At 41.4% G+C, this 26,814-nt stretch overlaps 1 protein-coding gene across 2 annotated transcripts; it reads right to left on the reverse strand.

The window, feature by feature from the left end:
- Nucleotides 1-16: 16 nt before the first annotated feature.
- On the reverse strand, nt 17-26,770 carry NAA25 (N-alpha-acetyltransferase 25, NatB auxiliary subunit). Of its 2 annotated transcripts, none has more exons than XM_080355492.1 (24): nt 26,690-26,770; nt 23,468-23,553; nt 22,553-22,691; nt 20,804-20,922; nt 19,444-19,518; nt 18,585-18,692; nt 18,067-18,145; nt 17,443-17,554; nt 17,206-17,295; nt 16,706-16,875; nt 15,864-15,976; nt 13,034-13,241; nt 12,345-12,431; nt 11,590-11,770; nt 10,835-10,934; nt 6,591-6,742; nt 6,152-6,277; nt 5,597-5,840; nt 5,260-5,383; nt 4,845-4,910; nt 4,254-4,351; nt 3,924-4,034; nt 3,342-3,488; nt 17-2,355 (listed from the first exon to the last, which is right to left on the reverse strand). In XM_080355492.1, the coding sequence occupies exons 1-24, from the start codon at nt 26,745-26,747 to the stop codon at nt 2,233-2,235; spliced, it is 2,916 nt and encodes a 971-aa protein (XP_080211618.1). In that variant the 5' UTR covers nt 26,748-26,770; the 3' UTR covers nt 17-2,232. The 2 variants fall into 2 exon arrangements, with proteins under 2 accessions (XP_080211618.1, XP_080211619.1); XM_080355493.1 differs by lacking the exon at nt 26,690-26,770 and adding an exon at nt 25,340-25,433.
- Between the last annotated feature and the right edge of the window lie 44 nt (nt 26,771-26,814).

Genomic DNA, 26,814 nt, shown 5'->3' on the forward strand with positions numbered 1-26,814 from the left:
CTATTTGTTTGACAAGCTGATCATTCACCAGTGATGGAACTGGAAACTGGATGGCAGCTCACATGGAGCAGCAGTCGGTTTTCCCTGTGCTGACACAGGTGGTTTGGGTGACCAGCCGATGCAGGACCCACACCAAGCCAAACGCTGTGCTGGGAAGGGAGTGAGCTGCGGTTTCAGCTCTTCTCAGACTTTCCTTCAGATGACACACATACCCCCCCCCAGCAGTTTCAATTCTGCTTTTAAGAGAGCTCATACAGAAAACATTTTTTTAAAGCAAGTTCTGCTTCCTGGCACATAGGAAGATTTTAAAAGCTCGGTTAAATAAAACTTACACTTGGCTTGCATTTTTACCATTGCTTATTGATACGACTGGTTGAATTCAACCTGTTGTAGCAGCAGTGGAAGGAAACTCCAGCACAAACCAGCCCCGTGGATGAGAGTATGTGTCAATTTTGGGTTCAATGCTGGTGTTTGTGCAAAGCCGTCTCTAGTTCACACTGCCAGGGGGAGGGAGGGGACAGGAGCATCAGCAACTTGTCACCTCGAGTGGCAAGGGGCAATGCCCATTTCTGGCTCAGTGCTTCTCTGTGAACTGGATTATCTCAGCAATGGGACTGGTTTCTCTTACCCTACACATTTAAAAACATCAACTTCAGGCATCAGTCTTGCTTTAATTTAACAAGCACACCCTTCTCTCCAAAAAAGTATTTCTATACAACAAAGAAGAGTTCAGTGGGTTGTGTGTGGTGTTTTCTTTTTTCTTCAGGAAAAGTATTCCTATAAAACAAACTTAACACATTTTGGTATTCCTCCAGCCCAGAGCACTTACCAGACATTGCAATTAAACCATCGGGATATCCAGTACAATTTAGACAAACTGCAGACATTCTTCTTTCCCTTTCAGGATGGGGCAAAGCAAAACTAAATCCAGCAAGAGCAACTATGTGAACTTTTTTTTTTATACAGGGGATTTATTTTAAAAAAATACTCTCATCAACATTCTACCATTACTAACAAAACATACTCAGAAGAGATGACAAAGGTAGGATTGTCAGCTCTCTTAAAATTTTAAATATAGACTTCAGATACTAGCTGCTTTAAATCAGAAGATGAGGAATCTGTAAAGTCTGACCTGTCCCTTGTATTGCAGGTACATGTAACTTTTTTTTTTTGCCCACCAATTTTAGGCTGCATTACTCCTTTAAAACGAAAAACAGCAGAAATGCAGATTCAGTGGGAGCAGATGACGCGATTGCACGGTCTAACGGAATACCTAATGAGCTAGTACTTGAACAATCAAAGATCAACTGCAAAAAGCAAGCATACAAAAAGTATTCTTAGCCTCATACCACAGCGGAAGCAAAAGTTACCTCTGCCAACTTTAAACCAAAGCCAATAGGATTTAATTTCTATTAAAATATTTAAGTCTTGAAGTTTCAGTAATCTAAATACACTTTTTAAAAGTCATGATGATTGCTGTTGTACATTAAACTGACATGACAGCAGACTGCAATGTCAGACTTCACTGCAGTTATTATATACAAGGTCTCTGGTTTTGTCTTTTTTGTTCTGAAACACTGATTCCCATCTCTCTCTCTAAAGCTTAACAGCCAAGTTTGCTCCTCATCAGCTTTGCAATTTTTCCCGAATGTGAAAACAAACTGTGTGTACACTGACACCACATCTTCCCTCCAGCCGTTCTCTCCTTCGAGGGACCTGCACACCGAATTAATTCTGTAGGACGAGGTGGCTTGCAGACAAAATAGGCAGCTTCAAAACGGGATAATTCACTGGAGGCGCTGAATGTGGGCATCTACAATTCTTGTATTTCTGAGGCAAGGACCATACAAAATTATAAACACTGTATGGTGATGAAAATACAACTCCTTTGAGATATATGCTTTACACTGGATTTCTATTGCTGCTTCTACAGACCATCTCCAGTTGTTTCTAGAGATCAAAAGGGAAGAAAGTTAATTTTCTCCTGTTGCAATATGCTTATGAACATGTATAAAAAGTGGTCAAACCCCAATAAGGGTCCCTGCTTCTGATTTATGTACAATAATTTAAATCTGCTCAATACATCTGTAATACCTAAAAAACTGTTCTGTGATTTTTAAGTCCTTCATGCATTATGAGGAAGTTCTGGATTAAAGTGATGGTATATTGGATGTTGCTTCTGTCTGGGACTCTGGTGTCACTCCCCTGTGGAGTCTGTCAAGGATCCATTTCTCAAATCTTTAGTTTTTTAATGGTATCAAGTCTCTTTTTCAGCAGCTCTCCAATTTCCTGAATTGAGTGATGGTAACTGCTCTGGACCTTCCCTTGCACAGTCTTTGTAAACTTTTTTTCTTCCTGTAAATGCAAAAGAGAAATAATTCACTGCACAGCAACTGTTTAAATCCTCCTGTTAAACTTTTCCCTCATCTCAAACCCTGACAAGAAATTAATGAGGACCACAGTGTAAGCTGACAAAGGGAACGTCATCAGCGCAGAATAAGCAGCACCTTCAAAACTTCCAGAAACATCCTTGTGCAAAAAAAAGCACCTTTTTAGCTCTAAGCACAGAACTGCAAACAGCTCCACGTCCAAGTAGAGCTATACAGACTGTGTTTATCAGGATTTACTGTGACAACATAAACCAACAAACAGAACAGAACAGAAATGCCGTGAACAAACACAGGCAAAGCTGCAGACTCCCACAGATGCTTCTGCTCAAATTCACAGGACTCTATTGGTCGAGTTTTGCAGATCCTCCTTGTGTAGTGATTTGATGCCTTGCATCAAAGGGGAGATGGAGGGGGTTGCTGACTCAGCAAGGAACCAGAAAAATTACCAATATCAACAGTTATCTTAGCCCTCGACATTAAGAAAATGTACTTTCTCTAATCAGTCTCTCCCCCTCCCCAAACTAATACTGGTGAGAAGACGACTGCCCTCTCAAATCTTTTTCTCCTGGAATCTACTAAAATACAAATAACAAAATAAGCCATAACACAGACAACAAAATAACATTTAAACCTTGAGTTTTTCTTCACTAACACACTACACAAAATGAAAGTATTTTCAAACTCCTGTGCTTAGATCTAATTTTCTGAGATTATTTTGTGCAGTAAAGTGGAACTAATCAGATGAGGCAAAGTTACTGTCACTATAAAAAAAACCTAACTCACCACTCTAAGCTTTCTAGCAGTCTGGTCCCAAACCTCTGGTTAAGAGCAATTTATTTTTTCCTTTCAGTAAAACATTTTGGAGAAAAGCAGCTTTCAACAAGGTTATCCCATAGGCACATACATACAGGTTGTTATCGGTCACACACAAATACCGATGCACATTCTTACCTGTAAAAGCAGAGTGTCCTTCAGGGACAGCTCTTCAAGTTTTAGTGCAGTCAGAATTATTTCAAGCCCTTTGATGTGATCTATTACATTGGAAGTTAATGTCTGTAGCTCAGTAACATAATCCAGAAAATGTGTAAATACAGGTGGCTATAAAAACAAATACACATTTTAAATTTATAAACACATATTAATACATATTCAAATGACTGTTCTATACAACAACTCACTTTGTAATGTCTACATTCTATTCCCCCCATGCTAAGCTATACTCTACCTACCCAGATAAACAGCTAACCCAGTTAACTAGTTTACTGCAGTGTATTCATGGCAGAAAGGCCTGTAATGTTCTAAACTGTGTTTCCTATTAAAAAGCTGTCACATGATGTCAGAGATGTGACACGTTACCGTTTGATTTAAAGTTTTAAAAATTAGTCCTGAGTAATCTCTAACCTACATCAGCCTCTACAAGCCAAAGTTTATGAACCCCAGTTCATTAACACATCATATATCCTGATTTTTCTTTCAGTATAAATATGCTATTGGATTGGGGGTGGGGGAAGAAAAGAAAGGAATATTGTCTACCATAGCTACACTGCTTTCTTTTTTTTTCTTCTTCTTTTTTTGCAGGTTGGATTTAAAAGGTCGGAGGACACTATCACAGTAACTTGATACCCACAGGGCAATGGAGATTGTCTGGAAAAAAGGTACAAATATGTTACAAGTCACATTTACAGGAGGCTTCTAAACTTGTTTTAGCATTCCTACTGATAAGACTCAGAATAGTTAGAATATGTAACAAAAAAGGTCTGCTTTCATGAGTGACTGAGATCAAAGAACTTCCACTCTGTTGTAGCCCTAACATTTCTACTCTAACATACTCCAAAATTTATGGTTTCCAAAGAAAAAAGATACCTCAACAAAGAAGACTAGGTTTTCTAACAGGTTTGGATGAGTTTTCAAGGTGCCATCTCTGACTTCAATCAAATCACCTTTACATTTATTGAACAAGTCTGAAAGGAAAAAAGAAAAGCCTTATTCAGGACATGTAGATCAACTTAAACGCGTATTTTCTGTATAGTATGTGTCTCAGTGCTGTGATCAAAGATGTCACAGGATGGACAACTAAAGCAGCCAATGATAAGTTTGACCAAAGCCTCTCAAGAAGGTCCAGCTCTGAAGTTTCCTCTGAATTGTATTTCATTACAAACAGTATCACCATTCTATTTATTAACACACCTGGACCAAGTACCAGAAAGACAACAGCTGCTCAGACTAAGCTGCAAGGTAGCAAAATGATGGGACATAGGGCCATTCTGTGGCATGCAACAGCTTCATGAGCAGAGAAGCCAAGGGGAATATCAGCCTTATTCTCATATGTCCTTCAAAGGGCTCTGCAAATGCATTAACACCTCCCCACAATCACAGCACACTCAGCAGCACATCCTCAGAGCACCATGAAGCACCAGCCTAGCTACCGGTGTTTATTCTTGAGTTACCATTTACCTGTTAGTCGTTCTACTAAGGACTTGAAACTATTCCCTATCCTCTCCTGGATTTCTGCTGAATCTTCTGAAAGAAAAAAAGTAGTTAAAAGCTACAAGTTAGTGTATTTTCTGCTTCCAGAAAACTAAGAGGCATTTACATTTAGTGTTAGCAGTCAAAAGCAAATGCAACTGCTTTCAAGGAGGATCCAGTATTACATCAACATATACTGTACAAATATGAAGAATCACATAAAAATTAAATTAAGGCATCATCTCCCAGACAACTTAGCGTCATTAAAAAAATTAATACACAAATAACTGTGTGGAACCACATCAGCCAATGCCCAGTAGTTTTCAAACTAAATGGAGACACATCTCGCTCCCTCCCACCACACGTGACAATCTGGTTATGCCCCCGCCCCTTGAACACTTACCTAAGCCACTGGTGTCTAGTTCATAAATATCACTAACAAGATAAAACAAGCTAGTCTGGCACTGACAGCTGCCATTGCTGAAGAAGCCAGCCATTCGGGTAGGAGGAGGGCCAAGGACAGGATACTAGGCAAGAAGCAAAGAAAAAGACAAAGGTGTTGCAGCTTTTCCTTATACAGAACACCGTTTGTCTCTGACACATCTCTCAGTCACACACTACAAACCCAGGGTCAGTTAAGTGCATTCTGCAGCCTGCTGGACGTACAAGATGCATTCATTTTCTCTGCTTGCATTCACGTCCATTTAACATTTGGAGATAGCATTTTCCTTAACCAGTACCTGAATTTTTTGTTCTAGAAACTTCTTCCCTGAATCCACTGCTGCTTCCAGCTGCTGAAGCAGGGATCGAACTGTATCAATCTTGGATGAGACGCCATTCTCTGCCGTCTTTTCAGAGTTCTTTGGTTGAATAGTGTGACTAAGAGTTGGGAGTCCGCTGACTAGCCTTAATGTTAAAGATCGGATTCGCAACCACATGGTTTCTTCCTCCAGCGAGAGTTTCCTATGTTCTTCAGAAATGTCCCTAGAGAAAGGCATCAAACATTTTCAGGCAAATGCTTCAATTTTGCAAAGTAGCAAGCTTAACTCAGGTACAAAAGCCTACCCAAAGTAATCAAACACTGTATGAAGAGGAAGGAGTGGTCAGAAATTCAGAAAACTGTATTGATACGTAAAAAAGGCAGCACTGCTGGAAGTGCTGAATGGTGCTTGTTAAATTTGCAGCTAGCTAGCCTAGAGAACATTTAAATGTGGCAGTTGCTTTGACAAGACTTTCTTTGCCACGTGTGCTGTAATGAAAGGTGTGACTCTACACTTGAGGATATTTCTGCTCACCTGTCTTTGGGATCCCAGTTAAACAGGACTGTCAGGTCTCTGTTGTCACGCAAATCTTTCCACGGAATGTCATCCTCCTCTGGGCTTAGACTCATGGACTTTATACTTTCTTCTAAACTGGTTGATCTGTACGTAACAATAAGCAACATTAAATCAACCATTTGATAACTGGAAATAGAAAACACGGCTCACTAACAAACCACGTTCTCTCCACTGTTCAAGTGTTCTGATGTCAGAAATTTTACACATACACAGTACTGACAAGGATGCTGAAGGGAAGAGCAAATTAGAAGCAGAGAGAAGTATAACGCCTCACAGGTTTTTAGGAAAGAGCTGCAGGTGAAACTCTCTGAGGTCTCACTCAGACAGCATTCTGCCTATGGACAAATCTACAATTTTTTCACGTGGAAGGTGCTGCACTTATTGCAGCTGTACTTACATATTTGCTTCAAGTAAGAGGTCTAACAACATCCGTTCTGTGCGAACTTGCGCAAAGTGAAGGGAAGAGTTCAGCCTATTTCTAAATGCAATGAATTCTGGGATCTTCTCAAATGCACCGTACTTGTAGGCTTGAATGATATATTCTGAGGTCTGGAAGGAAACACACATCATCTCCGTATTAGTTAGTTACATCGATTCTGAACAACCAGAGTTTAACAAGGTCACTGCCAAGAAATTGCATTTCTGTGGTTTTCATTAACCCAGAGGTACAGAATCTGGCAGATCCTCAATCCCTGGGAGAAGTTTGTACTTTGCTTGTCCAAGTCACCCCAGCAATTTTGCTGCTTTAATTGGAGAATGCCCTGATGCTCCACAGGGCACTGTGATTTAATAACCAAATCTACACTGAGAAACATCATGTCGCTGTTGCCTCTGAGACTGAAAAACACTTAAAGGAGGAGAGAGGTGATTTGGGAAGGTGCTTTTTTTTTTTTTTTTGAGATGCATTATTCAGATCATTGTTTCATTGTGGTAAGTACTTTCAAGCAAAATAAATATACCCCACGTTTTCTGGAAATGACTTGGATGTGCATCACATATTACCAGAACATAGACTAAAAAAACTACTCACACATCTTTGTTTCTTTTTTTTTAATTTATTTATTAGATTTTTGAATACAGTATCACAAGATAATATCACGCAGTGGATACATATTACAATACAATCTAAACACCAAAGGAAGCTGTCAGGGTCCACGGGGTAGTCTGCTTACTTTCTGATGAAATGCAGCAATACAAGGCACACAACTAATATTTCACATCAGTCCAAGCAATCTCCAGAAGGAGATTTATATGAAGAAGGAGCCCCAGACAAGCAGTATATTTTAATGAAAATTTCCACCTGTACAGACAGAGAACTATTTATGCTCCCAGTCAAGACAGATGGCTGTCTTTTTTACATCAGAATCACTCCACAAGTGAGAAAATCTGGCAAATCAAATATTTTCTTCTGAATGCGATTAGGAAATGCACTGAGAGGCACCAAAAAAAGCCCCTGCTTAACTGAACTTTATGTGGCACTAACAGACTCAACTTGTCTGGAAGGCCCTGAGAGACCAGAAGCTAGCACAAACAGATGAAAGCCACCTTTTTTTCCCCCTCCAAAATAAGAAATGTCCTCTAGCTAGCTCTTTTCTTTCCTAAAGTGGGTCATTTGCACTGTATGAAAAATATATGCCAAATATTCAACAACATACCCTCTGATAAACAGCCTTGCAGAGTTCATTGTCAGGCTGCGGGACTGCGCTATGGGCGCTAATTCAACTGCATCGACGTGGTTTTTAAATCCCCACGGGACAGGTTGGTGCTCTGTTTGCCTGCAGTATCTGGAGAGATTAAAGACGGACGGACACAAGAAAATTAGAGAGATTACTTGTGATTCTGCATATTTAAAGGAGGACTATCTTGAGAGGAACGAAGTTGCCTTTTCAGTTCTAGCCAAATGCAGCAATACTGCCTTCTCTCTGTCCTCGGAATCCTCTCCTAAAGCCAAAATATTATGTCAGGACTGCACAGCATCCTAGATGGCTGTTACCCATGGGACTCAAAGAAGATTCACTTCAGGCTGTTAAGTTCAGCTAGTCAGAAGGAAAATGTATTTATCTAAAGCAATCAGTCACTATATTTTTATGCAAAACCATTTCTTTTATACCCCACATTTCCTGTTCGAGGCAGAGTCCCATGCACAGCGTGCCGCAGGACACGTTCTCTGTGCTGTAGCAGACATTCCAGCTACCTTAAATACCAACCTAGAGAGGAGCAGGCAGTATCTGACATCAGGTAAAAAGGTAACTTTTGAAGGATAGTCCTCCTTTAACATTGCAGTTAGATGCTGTTCTGGGACTCGAATGGGAAGCTGGTATCAGGACCCTGAGGATGAAGGGGCAACCCCAGCAAAACCACAGCAGCACAAACTGGTAGCAGATGCTGACCTTGGGATACTTGGGACCTGTCTCATGTAAGGAATCCCATTTTTCATCTCCAGCCTTGTCACACCATCGTCCTAGGTGAATAGTCCCCTGAACTGAGCCTTCACCTCCTGCAAATTGCACCTTATGGCTGGTTTAAAGGATATTTGCTCTTTGCAACTTAGTACAGCTCTGGATGCATTTCCCAACTAAAAGGATCTGAAGGTGATAACCACTGAAAGCGTCCAGAGCACATGAGAAATTTGGCTACTCGAGATCAGCAATGGCTCACGGTCCTTTGGTGGCAACACTATCTCCAAGATGAGACACGATGCAAGTGGGTTCCAGAATCCCATCCTTATCTTGCAGCGTGAAGATTGCATTGCACATAATGCCGATTGCATTGCCTTCACCCCTCCTGTGATTTCAACCTTTTCGGGTGTGGTAGTGAGGCAGGTTGAACCATTCAGGCACTCACTTTTCAGAATTTCTGGAACACGAGTTGAGTAACATTTTCCTGGCAGCAGCACTCGGAATGTATCCATCTTCATCTGCATATAGACGTTGAGCTACGGGAGTCAATCAGCTCTTCTCTGCTGCAAGCACCTTTACCATTCATGCCAAAGAGAATAACCTTCTTCCAAGTTAACCACACCTGAAATTACTTCAGATTGTTTTCCAGGAAAGATGATTTCTTGATGCTTTACAATGTTGTGTTCCCAAGCAGACAAATTGTACCCGATAGTTTTTTTCGGTTCACTTCACTTTACTCAGCAGTCAAACATTTTATTTAGACAGTTGATTCCATGTATGCTTTTCATTAACATCCACCAAGTGACTTTTAAACAAGACTGAACAAGTTACTCATCATTGAAAAAAAAAAAAAAGCCACTACCACCACCAGACATGTAGGAGAAAGCTGTCTGGGAACCAGGGCTTCACTCCACCAAAACCACTGCACCCAGGAACCCAAAGACTCTTATCAAGTAAAATCAGCGCTTAAACAATAAGCAAACAGCAAGTTGTGTGACTGCACCGCCTCTGGAGCCAACTTGGTGGCCCACTGGAAGAGTTATAACTGGATCGTCCCTTTATTCCTTAACAAGTCAAGTAATAATAAATTTCTTAACCTACCTCTCAACAGTGATCAAACTGTAAAATATAAATATACAGGATGTATTTCTACCCCTCAGAATGGAACCGCCTTGCAAGCAATAGTGAGATGGACTGACATGCATATACTTCCGTACCACAATTCTGGACTATTTCTGTTCCTATTTGCTCAGTATATTTCCATCAAGACTTCAAAAATGTGTTTTTCCACTGTCCTCCTACCCAACCCATTTTTCATGGATTCCATGGGAATATTCTGAAACAGAATTAGTATCTTCCTTACGAAGGTATCAGAATGTACAGCAAAGTGTACTTTCCAATTAAGATTACTGACAAGTACACGTACTCATCAGCAAGCCACAACTATGCTGGATGCCCAGGGCATGGCGTGCGTTTTGGGAAGCACCTGGTCTCTTTGGAGGAATTCAGCAAGTCTCCCCTCACCATCTCCTCCTCCATTCCAGTCCCAAGATTCTCATTCAAGACAACTTTCTTTTCATCCACACCACTTTCGGGGGTGAACTGAATAAAGCAGGTAGTTCCCATTAGCACAAGACCAGGTTTTGCAATTTGATCGTATTGCTTCAAAATAAAGTGGTTAGTCATGGGTTCTGCTCTGCCATCAGTGAAGCTGAGGCTTCAAGACTCATTTTTTCCCCTCTGAAATTCTCCCACCTTGTTCCTTGCACTCTCCCTTCCTTTTACAGAGATGTGCATTCCCCACCATCCCCGTGTGCCAGAACAGCCATCACTACAACACACTGCTTTGGCGACTGTCATACAAGGGATTCATGAGTACACCATCACCATCTTGACCCATCATCCCTGGCTGCTGCTAGAAGTTACGACACCAGAACTTATTTGCCACATATTTCACTTAAATTATGGCACAAAATTTCAATCCATTAAATTTAAAAGTAATCATACCTGGTTTTGCAGAGTATTAAAACTGACTTTTAGAAATAGAACGGTAAAGCAAAACCCCATACAACATTAAGTTACAAATTCTTGTAATGAGGCAACTATGAACACGAAGTTGCACATATTATTCCTCTTTGTTATCAACCACATTTCCATAAGCCTTTACATAGGGCACAGACTTCTGCAAGGCATCTCGACATAACTGCTCTGTTACAGGACACAGAGGTTTCTTTCAACTTACATCTTTCTGGTTGGAGTGGAAAAACCTGAGTGCAAAATTGCAGGATTGGGATGCAGCAGCGTAATGGCCCAGCGGCTCTGCATAGCGCGTCAGGAGATAACTGCAACACAACACAGCACAAGTCAAACACCGGCACACAGCCTGGGGAAACCTGAATTGCAAACACAGCTCTGAACAGTGAACTGCAGCACTGCCCAGCTTTAATGAAAACTCTGGAGATTTAACAGACAGCAATCAAAACATTCATATTAAAATTCAGGCTTTTAACAGTCATGGAAGGAATTCTTAATTTTTTAAAAAAAAGTATGTGGGGGCTTGGAATTTCTCCATCCACCTTGCTAAATGTATAAGAGCTTTAGTTAATTTGATACCACAAACACACTAATCAAGGCACAGCCATTTGGTAAGTTTGTTTGAACTAGCGCTCCCAAGCTTCACTGAGCAATGACATATTCAGAACACTAAGCTGTGACTGGCATCAAGATACACATTTCACAAATTTCCTCCAGATTCTCTTTAATTAATACTCAAAAAATCCAAAACTCATCAAAATCACACAGGGAAGATACTCCACGAGAAGCAGAGTACACTTCAGTAGATGGGTCTCATGTATTAATAATTCCAAAAGACTTTTACACACCACCATACAAAGATCTGATAATGTGCTAACTTTCAGCAGCAAAGGAAACTGAAGGTATCAGGTCTGGTTACTGAAGGGTCACCATCACCAATTATTCTCAGTATATACTACCCACCCGATGGTGTCGTGCTGTATGTGTTTAGCATCAAGGCTGGCATAGAGCTCTGCAACGGGTTCAAATGCACCGAGCCTGCAGTAGATTCGAATGAGCAGCAATTTAAACTGAGCATTAGAAGGACTATGAGATAACCCTTCTTCTAAGAGAGTGAGGCACTGCCACACAGCCGTGTCTTCCCCTGGTGACAAAGACAAAACAGGCGTGATCAGAGAGAGGCGCTGGACACTGACAACATGGTTCCCTTTGGCATCGGAGCTTCCGTCCTCAGGTTACGCACCCCTCAAAACAGTGCCACACGTTTAAACACACAGATGGCATTCACCAACCACACCACTGCCCTTAAAACATAACACCCAGCCAAAAGGTAAAGCATGTCAGGGAAGGAAAGAAATACTCTCAAAACACCTTCAATATCAGAACGGAACTGTCAGCAGAACTTGTGCAAAGGGAGAGAAAACATTACCTACACGAGAAACTCAGAACAAGCTTCTGCACTGAGCTGCACGTCATCAGAAAACTCTGCCAGGACTTACAGGAATTCATCACAAAAATTCAACCCCTTTAGAGGTCAGTGAGGTGCATATCAAACACCAACTGAATAGAGTGAGTCCTGAAATACCTCATAGTGAGAAAAAAGCGCAGAAAGCTGCAGGTCTAACAAGCCACGACAGGAACACACTGGCCACAGGGACAAAGTCTCCCCACCACATCCATCCAGCGTGGTATTAAGCAAGACAATTTTAGAGACATACCTTCTAGCCACAGATCAAGCAGCAAGTGAACTGCAAGCAGACAGTAATAATCTGAAAACTGCAATTCAGTTTTCAAACAAGATTTCCCTAAAAAGAAAACAAAAAGTTACCCTTGAATTACAGTGCTGTCAGCTGCTTCTCACACTGTCAGCATTACCAAATGACACAGCTATCTGGCAGACGATAACCATAGCTTTATTTTTAAAATCCAGAGTTGTCTTAAAAACTGAAACAACTGTGTATACACGCTGCATTTGTTCATCACATGAGTAGACTATGGGCCACTTTATATGTTGACATCTCATGGAAGAAGTAAAGACTCTCCTACAACCGCAAGACCTACAAATTAATATTCTTGCGCATTTATTTGTCCTAGGTACATCAGTGATAAAGCCTGGCTTTGCTTAAAGGCGCAGCAGGCACTTTTGCATAGATACAAAAACACCACCTGAACTAGCCAGGAATGTCTCATTTATCTTTAAGATACACAACTGAAAAGAAATCAGAAAGAAACAGATAATTCAGGTACGCCCAAGGATACAATCATAAAAGAGAAAGCAAAACATCATCTAGTGGCACAATGGCTGCCACTGGTGTTTGTGCTGTTCCATTCCCCTTAAAAAGCTCCAAACTTTCGCTCATAAGAAGCTGCAAATGAACTGTAACATTAGTTTGAAGATTTTTCTCACCAAATTCCAATCCATGGCGGTATCTTAACATCAACTCCCGGACCGTGGTCAGCTTCTGGTTCCTATCCATGGCGTGATAGATACCCAGCAATCTCGAGAGCTGCACCACACACAAGTGCTGCTGCAGGGCTTTGATATCGGCTGGCAGCACGACTTCACTTTCGGCTGTTGCCGACAGAGGGATTACTTCCAGCAACTGACTGACGAACTGAAAGAGAAACACTCTTAAATTCTGCAGGGCATCTGGGACTGCACAAACACAACGCATCATTTCCTCCCTCAAATCAAACAAAAAAAGCAAGGTGGAAATGTCAGTGCCAACCCTGATGTCACACTGAAATCGGTGGTTAAAGAGCTGGCTTCAATTTTTTTTTTTTAGCCCTGATGAGCACACAGTTCTGGCTGCAATCAGTAGCTTTTATTAAGTTTAATCAAATAGATGGAATAAAAAAAATAATCACAGGCAAGTTTCCAATACATTGACACACAACGGAGTTCAAGCACCTGTTAACACTCACAGTACTAACATATGCAGTTACACTAATTAGTTACTGAAAGGCTTCCCAGCACACTTCTAGGAAATAGTGGTTTTGTAGTAGCTATTACATTTTCTCTCAACTCTAAAGTAATGCACTGTACTCAGCGGTATAATAATCTTTTATTAATGACTTATTTTTTTGAATTAAGTTTAAGAAAAGCAGCCTCATTTCTTACACACTGACTACAAGACAGACTTCTCACAACACACAGTGAGGGCCAGGCAGTGGGGTTTTGTTGCCCTAAAATCAAACAGTGTTTACAAACTTAAATTTGAATTAAAGCCAATGAATGCAGCTTTATTACATTTGGTCTTGAAACACCAGAACTGCATCTAGTCCATGGCCAAGGGAAAGAGCGTGACGATTCCACAGGAGGAACACACAGAGCCAAGCACAAAAATTCCAGTTTTCCCATAGACTTTGATAATAACTGCGTTGACGAAACTTTCCATTTTGCCACACTGGGCAAGGCCAACTGAATCGCTAGACTGCATACTCCAATTTACACCTCTAGGAATTCAAGATTGATATTTCTGGAGTGTCTAGTGGCCCAGCAAGATCACAACACTCTCAGCTACTGAACTGTAACACTATTCAGAACTGTTAAAAATCTAAAACTCCCCCAGCTGTGTATAGCCTCAGTGTGACCCTGCTACTTCACTTATGATAAAACCATCTTCAGCATGTTTTGCTATGAAACAAGAATAAATCTACAACAATCTGTAAGTATTTTAAGTAACTTCCACTTTTCAAAAACCCATCAGCACTTCAGCACCACTAACCCTCCTGAGCTTCATAGCTCCTTGACCGAGTTAAACTGCTGCAGATGCACGTTTTGGAGACGCCAGGCAGGAGACACCCATGCACCGGAAAGACCACCTCATATGTCAGCACGACACGACAAGATATGCACTGAATCAGTAGTAGTTTTAAGGCAAATCAAAACATTTTAGAGATTTTTTTCAAACTCATGGTTTTACAAGCACTGCAACAAAACTGTAGCCTAAACTATTATTTTTAAGCACCGTTCTCCCCTGCTCCAAGTTTAGAATTTGTTTCCTGGATAATTAGGATAAAACATGTTCAGTGCTTCTGGACTTCAGGGTTACCTTGCAACGGTATCACCATTTCCAGAACCAGGAGTTAAACATCCTGCTGCCGGTGGGTTAAGAACATACCTTGTAATATAAAACATCAGCAGCAACTAACACATGCCATTCTGCTCATTAGTGTGGCTGTGGGGAGAGTTTGCTTTAGCAGTTGAAAAATATTTTAATAAATTAAGGAAACATCACCGCTATCTACACTTTGTTTCCAAACACTTTATCAGCAGCCTCTGACTGATCCAGGATGCTCTGTCCAGCCCTCCCCAGCTCCGATAACTTTATACAATGGCTTAGAAAAACAATGGGGTGAGTGACAGAATTCCCAGCTGCTGAACTCATTCCATGAGCTGCTCATGACTCTGCACAAATAGTCTTTTCAGTGAGAGAGAGCTTGTTTTAAAAAGAGATTCTGGAAAAGCTGCCACAGGTCTCTCGCTCACACCTTGCTCACTGTCAGCGTGTCTGTCCCCTCGTACTGCAGCACAGCCACACAAAACACCTGTGTGACACCACAGCATCGGATCGAGGGGAAGATTCTTCCCATTAAACATATAACTTTAATGGGAAAAACAAGACATGGGTGGGAAGGGAGAGAGGAAGGTGTCTTTTTAAAGCAAAAGTTACAGTACACAGCAATGAGAACTGCAAATGAATGAATATGGTGGTCTTTCTACTGTTTTCACATGACTCCACTTTGTAAGCTGTGATCTATTAAAAAAACTGATGAGAGATTACTCATTTAAAAATGAGCCAATTAGGTAAGCTTATCAGTTGAACTACAATTCCTAGGGGGCTTTTCATTAGAAGATATGAGCTCATATCTTCTAATTTTCATCACCATTACGAGCTTTTCATTTTCGATACGAAAATTCAACCAAGACCATCTCAAAGCACCCTGACACCTTGAAATTTTAACAAAAAAGCCAAATGAAAACTACATCTGGGTCTGAGACTCTGCAAGATCAAATTTAGTTTTTAGTCTCCAGTAAAAATCCTCGGAAATTGCTCAATGTATTCAGATGTTCATGACTTTTTCTGCAGTGCAAAGAGTTTTCTGAATTTCAAACAGAAGGTAAAAACTGGATGTTTCCAGTCCTTTAATATGATCCACAGGTATTTTAAGATGGAGACCAGAGTACAAACAAGTGCTGCAGTTCCCCACTCCACTTCTTTATCTTTCCTTACCTTTGTGTATTGGCTGGGTGGGAGGAGATCCACAAATACTTTGAGATCGGTAAAACAGCAGGGCTTGTCTCCAAATTTTTTGAAGTATTGGAACATTAGTTCTTCTGGGTCACCTAGGAAAAAGGCCGGTTCATCTTTTTAATATGCTCCATTAAAAGTTGAATCTGGTAAATCATTATGAGAAATCTTCGTTAACGCATTTTTTTTTCCCCATTCGAGATTACGTAGTGATTTAGAAAGCAGATAGCTGCACTACTGCAGATTTTAACACAGGCTCAATGCCTTTGGTAACCAAGGACACAAAAAAAATCCCTAAGAGCTTCATTCCAGATACTCCGGCAGATAAGATCTCAGCAAAGCAGGCACGCATCCACGGCCACTGCTTACCTAACAGTAACTTCTTTTTGGATGGAAATAGAAAAGAATCTAGTAAGTAGCACAGATGTTACTCTAATCACATTCTCTCCTTCACTGATGCCCTAAATGCAAGTGTTCAAAAAGGAAAACCTTGGACTACTGCCAAAAAACTTAAATGAAAACCCACCCAAAGATTACTGCTTAACAGCAGGGAATGCACTTTTCATTGCAATGTCAGGGACTGCATGCTCCCAGATCCCATAGGTCCTTCTGGGAGTTTCCGTGCTTGCTTTTACAAGCCCTGGAGCTGCCTGGAACTACTTGCCCTTTTTCAAGGCTCATCTTCTGATGCTTTCAAAATGTTTTGTATACAGACAACAGCACATAACAGACCTTGTATTTAACTCAGTGATCTAGCAAAGAACTTCTTCCAAGTTTGTGTTCTCTCCAAAAGGTTAATTTATCATCCAGTTAGTGGCTCTTACCTAGTTTATATTCATCATTACAACCTCTGTATCGCAAACGTCTAATCAGCTCCAGTTTAGCTAAATATGGTCCCCGAAGTGGCCGAGAGCTCTTAGATTCTTCTGTTATCCTCTCTTCTATAAACTTCACAGCTTGCTCTATAGAATAGTGTACCTCTCCTTCCAAAGAGCTGTGTGATTGAAGGGACAAAAGGTTCATTGATTTTGGCACCGATAACGTGTGCTCAGCATGCTCCCAGGACACTCTTCAGGAAATTTGGCCTGATGGATTCTCTAACTCAATCACCGTGAAAAATACAAACTGCAAGAGTTCTACAGCGTACAAGCCACTATTTATACAGCTGTTCCCAAGAAACTATTGCCCCCATCCAAAACAAAGTAAGGAGAACAAATCATTTGGGGTCTGATGTCAAGAAGTCACCCAAAGACACAGACAGAACTGTACTGAATATATGAATGGAAACAATTTACTGTAGCACAGAGGAAAACTGTGAACTTACTGCTCTTCTTCTGCTGGAGGTGTCCAGGACTCATCAATGAGTTGAAACACTGAATCAAAGTAAGTTATATAAAACTGCCAATCATCTGAGCTGAAACAAAAATCAAGCACAGAACAAAGTTTGAGATCCTCTGACGTTCTTCTATTTTAACCACAAAAGCCACTAAACAAAACAATTGACAACCAGCCCAGAATTCTTCTTCATTTTTTCAGCAGGACTGCAGAAATATCATCTCACTTTTTCAGCAGCAGCCTTCTCGACAGCGCGTTGCACTCCGGCCACCTACGCAGCTTCTTGTACATTGCCATACACTTGTTCTCACGGCTCTGGAGCTCACTTGTCAGCTTCTCTAAATTAAAAACAGAAAGGCGAGTTTATTTAATCAATGCATTTCCTTCCCTACTTTCTGCATAAAGCATCTTAATATAGTCAAGGATGCAAAAGAGTAAGAGAAGAGCGGCCCTTGAAGGATAGAAAGGACAGATTTGCTATGGAAACCTTCATATCCCAATTCCTTAAAACTGCAAGTGCATTTTAATCACCAGAAAGCATCCACAAAAATGTAGGATATTAGGAACTTTTTTTCAAGATGGGAGCTACAACACACTAACATGGTCTCAATGTACTACTGCTAAACATACTGCTGCAAAGTTCATCACTGAATGAACACTTAAATACCATAAACACCTGGATAGAACCAGTTTGCACAAAAGCAACTCAAGAGTTTGCATCAATCTTTGAAACTGGTGCTAAGAGTCGGGCTTCTTACCACCTTTTATTTTTGTAACTAGTGGACAAGTCAGAAGTGAAGTAGAACAGCTGTTCCTCCACACAATGGTGCTTATTAACTGAGTAAATTACCTCCTAGTTTTCCTCTGACAACATCCAAAGCCTCCTTATACTTCTCCAAACGTTCCAGAATCATGTAGTACAGTTCGACCTTAAAAGAAAGATTAGACTGCGATGAAACTTGCTAGTAAAACAATATACAGGTGTGCCAAGAAATAAAGTGGCTTGTGTTACTGTCATCAGAAATAGGAGACAGTCAGGACTGCAAAGCTATCTTTAGCATCCCAGAGGGTGGAGCACTCAGGAATTTAGGTCTTTTTTCCATTCTCAGCCCTGAAGTTTCTCTTGGGGCCTCCCAGGGAGCAAACTCAAGTGCTTCATCAGTCAAAACAAAGGCCAAAACATTTTCTTGGCCATCCCTCTCAATGCTCTGCTCTTGGTTTTCCTTCTGTTCCACTAAATCTACATTTATTTCCGGAACACTAATGATTATTATCTTGGAAAACTGTTAAAATAATCAACTTCCTTTAACAGTACATTCCTTGTCTCAATAACATTCAAATCAAGCTGAAAGTATCTGCAAGTCTTACTTCAGCCTCAGCTTCAATCTTATCCTCTTTCACCATTTTTTCCACCATTCTTTCAGCTAGTGGCAAAAACATCGTCTTTGAGAGGTTTTCATCCTGTGCTGAAATAGACTGAGGAAGAGAAGAATTATTGTAGCAGCTCATCAACTTCTTGTGTTGTCTCACCCACCACTTTTTTCCTCATTAGGAGAGGAAAAAAATCCCAGGTGCTTCAATTCATGCAGAGAGAAACAGCAGCAATAAAACCAGCAATATATTGAAAAGATCACTCCGGACTACACTGCCCAGGGACTCACACATTTAGGCACACAATACCTGTAGCAAAATTTCTGTTTTCCATGGCACAGTATTTTATAGAATGTTATTAATGCCCCATGCTTATTTTTTGCTTGGCCAACACTGTCACAGTGTTTGGTAAGTGCCCAAATCTGATATCTCAACAGAAAGACCTTCTGCAGTAGCAAGTCCAGAGCTCTCACTTATTTCCTCATAGAGGCTTTATAACCTACTTACAGAGAGGAGCAGTTCTGCCTAAGCAGCTGCAGACATTTGAGGATTTATTCTTTAGCTCTCTGACTAAAAAGACAGGAGGATACTAGTCCAGATAACAGAATAGTTCAAGTTGTAAAAACATAAGGCAGACCAGTTAAGTTGCATTAAAAGTATAAACACCACAGTGTTTCTTTTGAAACACATTAATAATGTTACTTGAGGGGGGCTCAGCCCTTCTCCCAGTATCACACAGAAATAGCTCAAACACACATTTTACTTAAAATGATCTCTAATATTTTCACTCAGAGCATTTCTATATTTGCACTATACCCGCAACAAAAGTCAAACTAATTGGCAACACTGTACACACCTGCATGATCAGGCTCATCACAGACCAAAAATAGTACGGATTTTTGGGTACAATCTTATAAAGTGCCATTCCAGCCTGAAAAATATAAGACAAAGTCTCATCATTCCTGAAATGGATCTGACAACACAAGCTGAGCAGCAGTGATGGCAGCAGACGCAGAATTAGCAACTAGATGGGAGGACTTTTATCAACCCATGAGCTCTCCCATCCTAACACACAGCGCTAAAGAAGAAGAAAACAGGGTGAAAATCAAAGATCAAATTCTTTGTGTAGGTCCAACGAGGAACAGCAATGAGCACGTGCAGGTCTGACTGCCTAAGCACAAGCCTTATTCTTATATGTTTGTACGAAAACTTAAACAAAATATCACATCAAAGTTAAATATCATTATCGGTTTAAGACTGGCATTTTTTCCACCAGTGGTTGTAGACATGAGTACAATTAACATACAGTCATGTCTCTGAAGCTTAAGTTGTCATATGAGGCTTGTAATTTCATGTACATTAATAACTCAGTCCCTATCTACAGCTTGAACTCAAACAGATACAATTTGGGCTAAAATGGAGCATAACACTTCTGATCAAGATATTATTTTAGTTATTTAAACCAAAATTGTACAAAAATTCCAATCACCTTAACACAGTGGGAATGACAGGGAGCTTAGGACTCGTTTACTTGGCTCTCTGTGCTTTTTTATACAAAGGAGTGAGTGCACATGCTTTGAAAAAAATCTTCCATTTATAGGCATTCTCCAGGCATCTAATTTGGACGGGATGAAAACAAAACTAACCAGCATGACACTGTTCTGCCAAATGAGAAGTGAGATGTACTTAAAGGAAGTGCTTTTTAGCTTTTTATCAGTAAACTACAGCCAATAAAAATATAGTTACATATTAAATTCCAGGGGTAAGAGCATAGGCCAGATTATTTTTTCTTCCCAAAGACAAGAGCAAATTAAGGAGGTAAAGCAAGACTGAACATGGATCAGGAGATCTTGCTGGATCCTTTTCTATCTATTCCAGAATTCCTTTATAATACACCTCCCTATATGTAGCCACCATACTGTTCAAGACGCATTGACAAAAACCTCCCCAAATAACCAACGTATTCTGTCAGATATGCACACAAGGCACAGTTGTCCTATCCCACATCAGGAAAAGAAAGCATCTGTCTTCAGTTAACCCACCACCTAAATAATGGTCTTTTAAGCCTTTCTGTAAAAAACAACATAGAGTACAACTTCTACATTAACCCAGCTTAGCTTTTCTGGAAGATTATAGATAATATGGAAAGGCATTAACAGCAAGATAGATAGAAAAAGACACATTAAAATAATCAAAACACTAATTGTTGATTGTACCTGTTGCATCTTCTTGTATTCTCCAACCCTGGCGTAGGCCATGAAGAGATGTGAGTGATACTCCTCGCTGTTGGGAACCTTCTTTACAGCTGCTTCATAAAGTTTAGTTACCAGTTCCGCTAAACCAGAAACAGATGCTTGAGTTAAGACAAGTTTGGGTATAATCTTAAAGCACAGCTACCTAAAGGTAGCATCAGCAATACTCTGAACAGCAATCTAATTATACTATCACCCACAGCAATGGTTCTCTCTCCCCCAAGAACCCAAGCACTACAAACAGTAGTCAAAGCAGGAAAGAGCTCAAAAAACCCAAACCAGCCTCAAAATAAAGTTAACAGCAACAACTGAACTCCCCAGAAGCATGTCAGTCTTTTTCTTAAGTCAGTTTCTCTATTTTGGAGCACTGAACCGAATGAAGATTTCTACTCCTGGCAGAATGATTGCTCCACATGAATTATGTATCAAAACACAAAGTCTGATCTCAAACTAGTTACTTTTATCACAGGTTTACTTACGTTAGTCATATCTTGTTATTTCCCTATTTTGGTGCTCCTAACAAGTAAAATACTTCACACTATACTTTTTAATAATAGGTCTATATCATGACTAAATACTACAATATGCAAAACGTTCTTCCATTTTCACCCTTCTGGATCTTTCTTCTGGCACATACAATCATCTTGCAGTGTAGCATTAGAAAAATAAATGCAATTTGTCTTTCACATGGTTTACATATCTTGACACATATGCATAGAACATCTGATTACAATTTTCTTGCAGGACCAGAAGTAGAAGTGCCCAACACCCACTATTTAGGTTTATAGTTCAGAAAGGAAAAGTTAAAAACCTGAACTTGACGCTTATGTGAGTTGTCTAGAATCACAGAAAGGCTTTTGACCTTCTCAAGGGTTTACGTTGAAGTCACATATACACACAAAAATTTTATATTATTCATGAAATGGATGCTTTAACCCCACATATATACACACATAAATAAACGAGGAGAGCATAAGCAATTGCTCTAATGCGGATTGATACCAAATACCCATTTCTACAAAAGTTGTTTCACCCCATTTTCATTGTTTCAGCAATTCAACAATAAATGTTGCTACCGCCACTAAGAACAACAAGAAGCTGCCAGAAACAACAACTGTTCAGAGCTGTAGATAAGCAGTAGAGAAGGTCTGGCCTCCTTCAGAACAGCACGTGCAGTTTTACACTGTCACTCAAATATTCATGATTTAGTATTTTTAAAATACCATATCACTACAAGGAACCGCACTGAAAAAGCTAATGTGGGCAGACTGAGAGGCCAGGATTTCCCTTGTTGTCACACAAGTTCTTGAGGCCCAAACCCCTCAAGCACAGTCTTGCAGCACTAAGCACACCCAAAACCACAGACCCCGTGATCTGTCATCTCTACCACATATAATGACAACAAACTCCAGTTGCTTTCATTAAAAAAAAAGTGATCACAATGGATGATAATTAGCATGCCACTCATTTAGGAACTGTATACACAATAATGTCAATAAGAGAAGCCTAAACGAGGTTCATTGCTTTATGGTGATCACTAGAGCCTTAGCAGCATTTGTAACAAGCATCACTTACATCCTCCAGGTCTCTTAATAACACACCTATACATGAACCCTGGACTTGGCACATTTACCATGAAACTATGGGTCACACACGCTTCTGAAAGAAAGTAAATAATTATGATTTTTAAGCGAGGCAAAGCAAAAAGCTTACGTCTGTGCATTTCCCGGTAGAGAATAGTCAGTGCTTGCAAGGAATTATCATCTGTGGGTTCAAGTGCTGCTACTTCTTGTGCCAGAGCATACGCTTCATCCTGCTTGCCAGTTCTCTGCAAGCCAATTGCCTTTAGAACCTATTGACACAAACCAGAGGCAGCTGTTAGAAACACAGTGAAAATCCTCTCATTCCTGGCGAGGAGAGGCTTTGCCCAACCACCTCATTATTTCTACAGAACTTCAGGTTTTATTAAGCTCCTAATCCATATGGCTGTAAAGGAAAAGTTCCAAATGTAAGCTGCATCAGCTGCCACTACCTGCACATCAAAAACTGACCAGTCCTGCCAATTTTAATTTTTTTTCTCTCAATAATTGGCCAGGGAGAAGTGACATAAATGAGATTCAGGTCAATGGCATGTGCTTCAGCCTGGGAAGCTTTCAAAATGTAAAAATGGTATGAACTGTAGAGGGAAACCCACGGGGAAAAGAGAAAAGCTGAAAGATAGTTATATTCAGAAAATGGAGGAACGGAACTTCCTTCCCTGCAACAGGGGCACAGCAAGGAGGGCGGCGAACAAGAGGCAGAAGAGCAAATGCTTCCAAAATCACCTGGTTGCATTTTACTAAGGACCATACTCCCCAAATAAATGTTTTGGTGCAAACCACTGCAGATTGGTATCTCAACCTAAAGTCTACAAGAGGCATTTTCTGACAGGGAGCCAATTAGCTCAGGTGTGACCAATTACACTCCAGTCATTAGAGGCACCTCACCAAGAGGGTCTGTACAAGTTTTCAGGCAAACATGGTATTTCATGAATTAGAACAACCCGAGATGTTCCAGGGGGTTCAGAAAACTCACGCCAAGCCTCCGAGCTGCACCCACAGGAGGGCGGCGAGCCGCAATCACACTTACCTTCGCACAGTGAAGATCTTTGTGTTTTTTGAGCAGCTTATCCGCTTGCTGGATTGCCATTTTATTATTGCCATTATCGAGATAATCTGCATAAGAACAACATATATAGCATTATACCAGGACACAAGACCATTCTGGAAAGCAATCTCTGATTTTACTGTGGAGTATGTGCTTTTACGCCAGTAGTGCAAAACGCATTTTCCTTGTACAATTACTAAGCCAACATTCAGGAACATGTCATTTTGTAGATGAAGTATTCATCTCGCTGGACTAGTTTTAGTCATTCAAACAAACAAGCTTTTGTAATTGCTCCACATAGATCATTACAGCAACAAAAGAGACATATAATAGAGCGGGTTCTGCAGCAACAGCTCTTCGCTGGCAATAGAGCTCAGGCTCTTCGCTTCAGGAACAGTACAAATTAATTTGGTGTGCTTTGGGAGACACTCAATGACTTTCAACAGGCAGCAGGTTAGGAATCAAGCACTCACATCCTATCAAATCATTAAGCGAGAAGACCTGCATGTCCACATAGTCCATACTTCAGGCAAAGCAAAGCTGTCCCCTAATAGAGTAGCACTATGCTTTCACCAGACTGCTTTTAAAGATAAAATAACCTTTCCTAGGGGGAAATAGCTTCACTATTTTCTAGGAGGATATCCCACTGCCTAGTAAAACTTCATCTGCCAAAAAACCCCGTCAAGACTATTTTCACCTTTTTCAGCTCACTATTAAAATTTCCAGCTTTACCTACAGTGTTATTAGACGATTAAAACCAAGCAATTTTAAATTAGATCATCACCCCCATATGCTTTCCCTCCCTCAAAAATTAGCACTTACTAACCAAAACCTCGCAGAAAAGCGTAGCTGCACCTACATACCAACAGGGCAGGGTCCGCTCACCCTGTGCTGGCTTCTCCCCAAACAGCAAATGAAGCTAATGCCAGTTAATTGAAATTACATTACACACCTTTTTCTCGTCAAGACTGTAGTTCTCATAATGAAAGAGAACTCTTTTACTGAGAGGTGACCTTTAGTAATTCCTCAGTATATGGTACGAAGTGTGCATCTATATTAATGAGGTTTATATTCGGAAGCTTCAACATTTGCTTCCATGGCCAAGTGCGTGCTGCAGATTTAAAGTAGAGCTAATTGGGCTCCTGAGACCATCCAGACAAAACCTCAAAGGAGGCAGCCTGCCCACACCGACCAAAACAAAAAGCTGCTGCATAAAATATAGCCTGAAACTGTAACACGTCTTTACGTGGGTTAGATGGTTGGTTTAAGTTAGGAAAACCTGCGCATCACCTTTAACATTAAAACGTAGCAGGGATTTCCTGTGAAAAGGTTTCAAAACTGCAGAATGGATCATCCTGGTGATCTCTTCAAACATCAGCAGAGACTTCTGGATTTAAGGACCTGTGTAGCAGAGTTCACTTACACACAATTATCTGCCACACCGCACCACCTGTCTTGGATTGTTTAATAACTGTGCTGATAACATCTCCGCTTTACGTCTCCTAAAGTAAATCAAATAAACCACAAACCTCTCTAAACTGTAGTAGAATAAAAAGATTGTATTTTGCTAGCAACAAGTAAGTTTGTTGGAAGCCAGAGTAGTTGGCACCTTCCAAAGGAATTCAAGCTGAAGAAAAATAAGCTTAAGCCTATATTAGCTACAAGTCCATAGCTGGAGATGTTCGGTGGCTGGAAATGCAACACCTGAACCTTCAGGTGAAGGGAAACAAATCAAGATGAAAGATAAACAGAGCTGTCAAGGAACCGTGAGTAACCAAGGCATGGGGTGCACACTGAAAAGCATTGTTTAAAGCCAAGCATCAGTTTATGATTTCTGCAAAGTTGTGTACTTACCTCTTTAAGGACATACTCTTTATTTTGGGTTCTGCAGCACCAAAGCCTGAATTCCAATATGACACTGCAGATAATCCTTTCCAGAACTAGCAGAAAGCATTTTTAAAGCTCTCTCCCTAACAGCTATACTCTCCAAAACAAATACAGTGAAATACATCTTGAACATCATCTGCTTTAAGATCAGTTTAATTCACCAAGCTTTTTAAGAACACTTAAGATGTTACACAGGTTGTAGCACAAATAGTTGCACATTAATGAAAACAGCAATCACAACATGCACAGAAAACTAAGGAAAAAACTTAAAATTGTTACATAAAGTGCACAGTTGCACTCACAATTATGCAACGGATTTTAACACACTTCTCATCAAACACAACTATCTTCCTCCATTTCGCTGGAACCCATCGCGGGTGCAACCCATCTCTACAGCACCGTCCTCACCACCTCAGCAGCAAAGGATGCTCCCAAAGCACCCGCATCCCCAAACAAGGGCAGCTCTCACCAGCCTGGTAGGGAGAGACTTTTTTCTGGTGTTGAAAAAGTTGAGAACATTTTTCAAAACCTCTATCCCACCTTCAGTTTTAGGGAAGAAATGATACTGTAGCCTAGGGAAGTATTTTTCTTTTCTCTGTATTTGCGTAAACCTGTCTACAATTTCTTAAGCAATCCCCAACTGCACGTAATATCCTCGGAAGTATTTGGGGACAGCTTCATACAATAAGTTTCTTAACAAAAGCGTCTCGTTCTAACTACTTCACTCTTGTCTCCCAATTAATTTTCAAAACACCGCAATTAGCCTGTGCCACAACACCTCAACGTACAACTTCAACTTCCCGTGACCGCTCTTGTTCCTTTTACGAATCCATCAATTTCTAACTTCTCGGTAGCAGAAAACAAACACCGACCGAAGTTACCTTGGCGGAGAGAAAGAGGCACGAACCCCCCGCCCCCCGGAGCGAGGCCCGGCCCGGGACCGGCTGCGCCCGCCGCTCCCCCCGCGGCCGGGGGTCCCGGGGGGAGCCCAGGGCAAAACCCGCGGCGGGAACCGAGCGCGGGTCCCCCGGCCCGGCCAAACTCCCGCCTCCAGCCGCGGGGTGTGCCGGGCCCGCTGTCCGCGGCAGCTCCCGCACGGGCTCGGCGGGCAGCGGCCGAACCCCGCCGAGCGGAGCGCGGGGCTCCCCCGCCGCCGGGGCAGGGCCCCACCGGAGCGGCCAGCCAGCCAGCGCTCGCCGGGCCGGGCCGCCCGCCGGGTCCCTCCGCGCCGTCCCCGGGCGAACCGGGCCGCCCCCGCGAGGCCGCGGCGGCGGGGCGGGCCGGGGCAGCGGGGCCGGGGGTCCGCGGGGTCCGTACCGTAGATGGGCCGCAGGCGCCGGTCGTTGGGGTCCTGCACATGGCCCCGCGCCGCCATGATGAGAGCGCAGAACCGCAGTGCGCAGCCGCCGGCCCGGCCGGCCCGGGGGCGGGGGGGAAGGGGC

The sequence above is a fragment of the Nesoenas mayeri genome (genome assembly GCF_963082525.1).
Source record: "Nesoenas mayeri genome assembly, chromosome: 17".
In the NCBI taxonomy this organism is placed as follows: domain Eukaryota; kingdom Metazoa; phylum Chordata; class Aves; order Columbiformes; family Columbidae; genus Nesoenas; species Nesoenas mayeri.

Bases quoted from the DNA above. Each gene is read 5' to 3' on its own strand.
- NAA25 (XM_080355492.1), bottom strand. From the start codon at position 26,747: ATGGCGGCGCGGGGCCATGTGCAGGACCCCAACGACCGGCGCCTGCGG. The intron at 6,743-10,834 runs GTAAGTTGAAAG...GTTTCCTTCCAG, and splicing joins TCCACTCCAACCAGAAAGAT to ACCTCAGAATATATCATTCA. The intron at 5,841-6,151 runs GTGAGCAGAAAT...GCCTTTCTCTAG, and splicing joins AACTGGGATCCCAAAGACAG to GGACATTTCTGAAGAACATA.